Source organism: Hippocampus zosterae, chromosome 15 (genome assembly GCF_025434085.1).
Source record: "Hippocampus zosterae strain Florida chromosome 15, ASM2543408v3, whole genome shotgun sequence".
Lineage (NCBI taxonomy): Eukaryota > Metazoa > Chordata > Actinopteri > Syngnathiformes > Syngnathidae > Hippocampus > Hippocampus zosterae.
This window is the reverse complement of record NC_067465.1, coordinates 9,606,325-9,613,868: the sequence shown is the minus strand read 5'-3', so window position 1 is coordinate 9,613,868 and position 7,544 is coordinate 9,606,325. Positions and strand designations below refer to the sequence as shown.

Genomic DNA, 7,544 nt, shown 5'->3' with positions numbered 1-7,544 from the left:
ATGAATGTGGAAATGGATGTAAAAGCAAATGCATTAACTCTACTTCCACACAAAGTATGCAAAGGGGAGGCCCAACGAGTAAGCTGAACCCCCTGAGGGGTAAGGAATGGGGGGGGGGGGGGTGTACAGTTGTTTTCCGGGCCCTGTCTATCAACCTTGTTAATCAAAACCACTTCCACTCTGATGACTACAATACTGCTCTGAAACATATACGTCAAGAAGTAGTACTTCACTTGCAAATGGATCAGACCCTGGAAGCCCCTGCTTCAATACAGGACGTTTCTAGTTTGATACAGTTACTGGTGTAGAGGTCCTAGTCCTGGTCTCCACCATGATACTGGTACTTTTTCCTCCTACTCATGATTAAATTGTCTCGACATAGATACTGCAGTTACCTCATAGTTGATAGGTCAGGTGTTTGATTCCGGACCTGCTCTTCCTGTGTGGAGTCTACGTGTTCTCGTTGTCCCTGCGCGGGTTTTCTCCGGGTACTCCAGTTTACTCCCACAGTCCTAAAACATGCATGGTAGCTTGATTGAATGCTCCAAATTAACACTAGTTGTGAGTGTGAGCGGGAATGCTTGTTTGTCAATGTGTGCCCCGTGATTGTCTGCCAACCAGTTCAGGTTGTGTTGCCTGAAGACAGATGCTGATACATTAAAATACTGCTCAAATCCAGTTATATGTTCCTGTTCTCGCTATCTGATCCAATCTTAAATAGATTTTAGTTCTTATGTCCAAGGCTTGACTTCCTGATTCTCTCTGATAAGATACAGTTACTGGTTCAGAACTCCCAGCACACCAGTCCTGGGTGATTTTTAAAAAAATGCTCATTAGATGCACTATCCGGTCTAAATGTCCTGCTCACTAGTAGGTCCTTGTCCTTGTCTACCCAAACCCTGAAGATAAAAAGACAGTGACCTGTCAAAGCAGCAGAGGTTATGCAAACGTACTTTAAATGCTGTTGCTAAACTAACGTTCACCTAAACTACATTAACATAAGCTAATATTAGCGCTAAAGACATGTGGCTAAATGGTGTTTAAAAACAAAGGGCCGTTACCAGACATGCTAGCAAGCCGTGACGCCGTCTAGAAGCCAGTGGCTAATTAGCATTACTATTACCCCTCAGAGCCGAGACATCGCTGAGACATCCTAACAGTAAAAATGGCTGCACGAGCACAAGTGTGGAAGATTAATGAGAAACATTAGCATGTCCGAGTAGCATGTCCGATTAGCATATCCGATTAGCGTGATGCCACATGTCCTGCTTCCATCAAGATGCAGCTGATAAAAGGCCATCAGGAGCGCTCTCCCGGTCGTGAAAAAATCCATATCGTTTGCTTTCTTCCGCAGTCAAATCATGTTAGCCGATTGGGAATTGGGAACTTCAACTTCATCAGGGCATTTCAATTTATTTTCGTTAGCAGGATTATACCGAAAAAAGACACTAAATTTGTAGTATGGACGTGGTTTGGACTTTGTTTTCGATAGAGACTTCTACTGCTGCTCAGTAAGTTGTCGTCATAGTCGTCATTCTTTGCGGAAAACAAAGAACATATCCCTTTAAGTATTATATTACCTGTCTACACCTTGTTCGACCAAATGTGGTCAAGTAGCCATTGCTTAACAGGTTATTAAACAACAGCTACTGATGCTAGCAGTTAGCATATCAGTGGTATTTTCCATTATGTGAGCATTGAGCTAGTGAGGGGCCATTGTTAAGGCAACATCTTAGGTTGTTTTTAAGACATGATGTGAAAATTTTGGGAGTGCCAATAACCAGCTTGAAGACTCTTTTTCAGTACTGTATTTGCCAAACTGCTGCTTCTGACAAAGTCAAGCAAATTTGCGCTAGGAAGTCAAAGCCATAAAAATAGGGTGAAATGGTGGTTCACATCCCATAAATGTAGTTGCTGAAGTGGCTAGAAATTTGGCCAACATTGACTGCAACAATGAAGTAGAAGATCCTCTCTGTTTTCACCCATGTAGGTTAGTGTAAGCAGTGCACATCAGCGGGGGCGCAGTTTAAAGCGGGACACCACCCCAAAAAAAAAATCGGATCAGAATTTGGCAAGCATGCTAGCAGGCGGGCTAACAAGGCTAATTGGTGGTGCGATGCTGGCCCGTCTGACAAAACAACCTCGGCGCCATTTGAAGCCCACCAATCCAATTACAAGTGTGAATGACTTTAATTAGTCCTTATCTGCCGAGCAAGCGCTAGTTTGTTTTCTTTTGGGTGGGGTTGGCAAACTCTTTAACATACACAGACAAACACACGCAGGGTGGGCTACGTTGCAGTAATCATCTGCCCAGCATGCGACTAATCAAACGATTTGCACTGAAGTTAAGACAAACAGCAAACTCCTTTTGCAAGGAGACCACCCCCTGCGGTGGGCTAACAAGACCATATTAACCTCTCTCTCACACACACGTGCGTTAGTCAACTTAACACCAAAATCAGCTCTCTTGTGGCCTCATACTTCATCAAAATAAATAAAGACAATTAAAAATATATCTTTGAAAGCACTCCCAATACAAATGTGTGTGAATATAGGGGTGTTCACACAGCACACATTTGCATCGGTGCTGCACCGATGTATTTTGTTGCGATATATCTTACACCGGTGTAAATTTTGCGGAGCGTTCACACACAAAAAGAAGCTGCCTACTAAAGAGAAGGGCGTTAACCCCGGTACAGCCCCACTTGCGTTCACATGGCAGTTTCTGCGGCCGTACGATACGAAATAAAACATGCTTCCTTTTCCCCGTCGTGTTTTTGTCACATTTTGAAAAAAAACCATGGTTTATACTTCTCCAGACAAATCAACGCTGTGGTCTATCAGACACCGTAAAAGGATGAGAGAGAGAAAAGAAAAAAGTGCAAAATACTCAGGATGCAAGTTATACAATACCCGTATGTCATCAACTCTTCTCATGCGTACCGAGTCTACCCCTGTAGCGTTCACACGTCCCATTTTATATCGGTGCTGCCCCGCAATTGAGCATTTACTCCGGAGTAAATGTTTAAACCACCTCCTGAGAAGGGTTAAATTTGTCCGGTTTAAGCTAAGTTAATTTCTATATTCTATCTGCTGCCTGAACACCTCGTATGGCCTCTTGTTTTTCCGACAAGGCCACTTGCATTTTGGACGCTTATTAGGTACAATAGGGACACTATCTCATGTTAATCCACAAAAGATGTGTTGGTTTGCCATTTTTAAGTTTGTGTTTTCCCCACATTCCATGTGCTCCCTGAACGCATTGTATGTGTTAGCTTGTTCCCGAACAAGTTTTGGCCACTGTATTAGGTACGCAATGCTACATGACGATAACATGCAGTCTTGACAATGATCATGTGTTCCATTCATTCTGGTCCCTTGATTGCCTTGTACAAAATGAATTTCCAGTGGATTTTTTTTAAAACTTATTTAAAGTGTGACTTGTTCTTTGAAACATACTTTTTCAAAACAGTGTTCATGTGTTGGTAGGGGATAGAGGGGGAATACTTCATTATATTTCTTAAAATCAATGGTTTTGGGGGGAAGAATGGTTTTTTTTAGCACGTGAATTTTTTTTCAAAACATTGTGAAAAAAATACATGTTGATCTATACATAAATATTGAAAGAAATATAGATTTATTGTTGTTTTATTTCCTAAAAATATCATTTGTAATCATTTTTTAATGATATTTTTTAAATGTAGGACTTTTTTCCTGAAAAAAGACTACATTTAAAAGATAAATACTTATACTTCTAACCATGTAATACATATTAGAATGATATTAAAGAGAATTAAAGAAAGCCAGTTCTGTCCTGGGTTGCTCCCTTGACACTCTGGAGGAGGTGGGCAACAGAAGGATGCTAACTAAGCTAAAAGCTATGATGGCCAGTCCCTCCCACCCCCTCCAGCCCGCCCTGACAGCACTTGGTAGCTCCTTCAGCCAGAGACTGTTACACCCGCGCTGCAAGAAGGAGAGACACCGACGCTCGTTCCTACCGACGGCTGTCAGGCTGATGAATAAAAAATAACAATCATAATAATAATAATAATTAAATGATGTGAAGGAAAATTGTAAATAGTACTGCGATTTATCCATTTTGTGTTCATATTGCATTTAATTGAAAGATGTTTGTTGTTTTTTTCTCTTTCTTCTTTCTACCTACATTCTTGCTGCTGGAGGCTGTAAATTTCCCCAGTGTGGGACGAATAAAGGATATCTTATCTTATCTTAAATTAAATAATATTAATAATAATAAATGAAAAATAGTAATCAGTCTTTAAATATCATGACACGTGATCACATCAATTTATCTAACTTAATCGTATATCATAAAGATCATGAAAATATATGAAGCAAACAAGACATTTGTACAACACTAAATGTAAGGAAAGACAAACTCACTAACAAAAAAAGTAAACAAAATAAGGTCACTGATGAGCTTTTGGTATTCAGATTTTTTTGTTCTGATTTATGTTGGTCAAGACCTCATTTCTGCATTTTCAGCACGTCGCTCTCTTATTTTTGCTCTTGAACTCATTACTATACTGTTGACTTTGCTAATGACATTCCTCGCTAATGGCCCGATTGTATTCAAGATGTGTGTATGTGTGTATTGGAGCGCCAAAGCTCTTTTGAGTTTGATTGACGTGGCCGGGACCCTCCTAGGGGGGGCGTCGCCTCCTCTCGCCTAGCCTATAAAAAGCCGTAGCCCGCCCACCGAGCGACACAACCTAACCCGAACAGCACTCGCACACGCGAGAAGGCAAGAAGCGGGAGCTCGCAGGCATGACCCGATGCGGTTCTCGGGTGGACTGAGGCGCGTCCATCCGGCCATGTCCCGGGGCGCGCTGTTCCTGTGCCTCTTCACGCTGGCCGTTCACCGCTCGCGTTGCTGGGGCGCCAAACCCCTGCAGTGTCAGGAGATCTCGGTGCCCATGTGCAAGGGCATCGGCTACAACCACACTTACATGCCCAACCAGTTCCACCACGACACACAGGACGAAGCCGGCCTGGAAGTGCACCAGTTCCTGGCGCTGGTGGAGATCAAGTGCTCGGCGGACCTGCGCTTCTTCCTGTGCAGCATGTACACGCCCATCTGCCTGGAGGACTACAAGAAGCCCCTGCCGCCTTGCCGGAGCGTGTGCGAGCGCGCGCGAGCGGGCTGCGCGCCCCTCATGAGGCAGTTCGGCTTCCCGTGGCCGGACCGCATGAGGTGCGAGCTGCTCCCGGAGCAGGGCCAGCAGGACCGGCTGTGCATGGACTACAACCAGGACCCGAGTCAGAGCACCGGGGCGTCCGCGGGCGCCGGCGCGGCCACTAGCGCCGCGCCGCCCACCAAGCGCCCGCCTCTCAAGCCCTGGAAGAAGGGGGGCCACAAGCACCGCACGCCGCTCGTTGTGCAGGCGGCGGCCCCGGCTCCCAAGTGCCCGCCGCCGGCCGACTGCGCCGCGTCCGCGTCCTGCCACAGCCCTTTCTTCAGCGCCGAGGAGCGCGCCTTTACCGCCTTCTGGATCGGTCTGTGGGCGGCGCTGTGCTTCGCGTCCACGCTCATCACCGTGGCCACCTTCCTGGTCGACATGGAGCGCTTCAAGTACCCCGAGCGGCCCATCATCTTCTTAGCCGCCTGCTACCTGTGCGTATCGGCCGGCTACCTGCTGCGGCTCGCGGCGGGTCACGAGAGGGTGGCGTGCACGCGCCAGCACGGCGTCGAGCACGCGCAGCAGGCCAGCGCCGGCCCCGCGCTCTGCACGCTGGTCTTCCTCCTCGTTTACTTTTTCGGCATGGCCGCCTCCATCTGGTGGGTCATCCTTTCCCTGGCTTGGTTCCTCGCCGCCGCGCTCAAGTGGGGCAACGAGGCCATCGCGGGCTACGCGTCCTACTTCCACCTGGCCGCCTGGCTCCTCCCCAGCATGAAAACCATCGCCGCGCTGGCGCTCGGATCCGTGGACGGGGACCCGGTGGCGGGCATCTGCTACGTGGGCAACCGTAACCTAGACAACCTGCGCGGCTTCGTCCTCGCTCCCCTCGTGGTCTACCTGCTGGTGGGCTCCATGTTCCTGCTGGCCGGCTTCGTGTCTCTCTTCCGCATTCGGCGCGTCATCCGTCGCCAGGGGGGCGGCGGCGCGGCCAAGGCGGACAAGCTGCAGCGGCTCATGGTTCGAATCGGGGTGTTCACGGTGCTTTACACGGTACCGGCCGCCGTCATCGCGGCGTGCTACTTCTATGAGCAGCACAACCGGCAAGCGTGGGAAGCGGGCTACAGATGCGGGTGCCCCCCCTCCTCCACCGCAGACGGCGCCGACGCTCGCCCCCCGCGGCCGGACTACGCCGTGTTCATGCTCAAGTACTTCATGGGGCTGCTGGGGGGCATCACGTCCGGCGTGTGGGTGTGGTCCGGGAAAACCCTGGATTCGTGGAGGACGTGGTGCACGCGATGCTGTTGGAAGAGCAAGACGACGACGTCGTCGGCGGGAGGGGGGTCCATGTACAGCGACGTCAGCACCGGACTCACCTGGAGGTCCGGGACCGGGAGCTTGGTGTCGTTCCCCAAGCAGGTGCCTCTGTCCCGGGTGTGAGGTGGTGGGACGCTCACTGAGGGGGGGGGGGGGGGGGGGGGGGGGTGACACCGACCTGCTCTTTCGTCCTGATGACGCCATCAGGGTCACTCGGGTCCACATTGCCTTAAAACGGACTCATTACGGGTTTGCGTCGCGCATAAATGGGGGTATTTATCTAATTATAATGTACAGATCATGTAATTATGTATAATTGTCACTTTGATAGAAGAGTTTATTTTGAATAAACAAAAACATTTGAATTGAAGTTTGATGCAGACTTCTGCTCATTTTCATCGACTGTAGAATGGTTGACCGTCACATTCGATGCGCTTGCAAGACAATGACGATTATGTTCACTTGCGATGGACAGAGGTTTTTATATCACTTTTAGTTTAGTATGGTGATTTAAAAAATAAGACTATTTTTAAGTCTATTATATCAAACATCGTGAAATGTATTTGACAGTGCTAATCAAACTACGAATTGTGAGCTTTAAAAAGTCCGAATTACTGTATCTGATGGTATAAGAAGTGGCCAGTGATAGTCACTTTTTTTTTAATTATTAGCCAACCACCAAATTTGACTCATTTTAGTTTCATTAAAATATTAAAAGTGGTCCTAAATGAGTCACCACTTCACGAGACAGCAAAAGTCACCTCAACGTCTTTTTTGTTTCGGTTATTTCACAAATTACCGAAACAAACTGCACTTTTTTTATGACTGATCTATCTCTGTCGTCTCAAGTCTTTAAATATCTTCCTACCTGTTAACCTCAAATGACAAATACTGTACATACTTTCTAATTGTTACACATGTCGAAAATCCATTTTAAAACTTAAGAAACGTTATGTTGTGCTTCCATCTAGTGGTCAAAATTTGAAAAACATGCGCTCAGTACTGCAGTGTCACAAATATTGCACGACGACGCTCCCTTGTCTATTGAACAATAACTTGAATATTACCAGATATCCAATTTAGATTACA

General features: G+C 47.0%; 1 protein-coding gene across 1 annotated transcript; it reads left to right on the top strand.

Annotated features, from left to right (window-relative positions):
• Positions 1-4,750: 4,750 nt before the first annotated feature.
• Positions 4,751-6,825, top strand: LOC127616002 (frizzled-8-like). Its single transcript, XM_052087404.1, has one exon. The coding sequence runs from the start codon at positions 4,797-4,799 to the stop codon at positions 6,576-6,578; it is 1,782 nt and encodes a 593-aa protein (XP_051943364.1). The 5' UTR covers positions 4,751-4,796; the 3' UTR covers positions 6,579-6,825.
• The last annotated feature ends 719 nt before the right edge of the window (positions 6,826-7,544 follow it).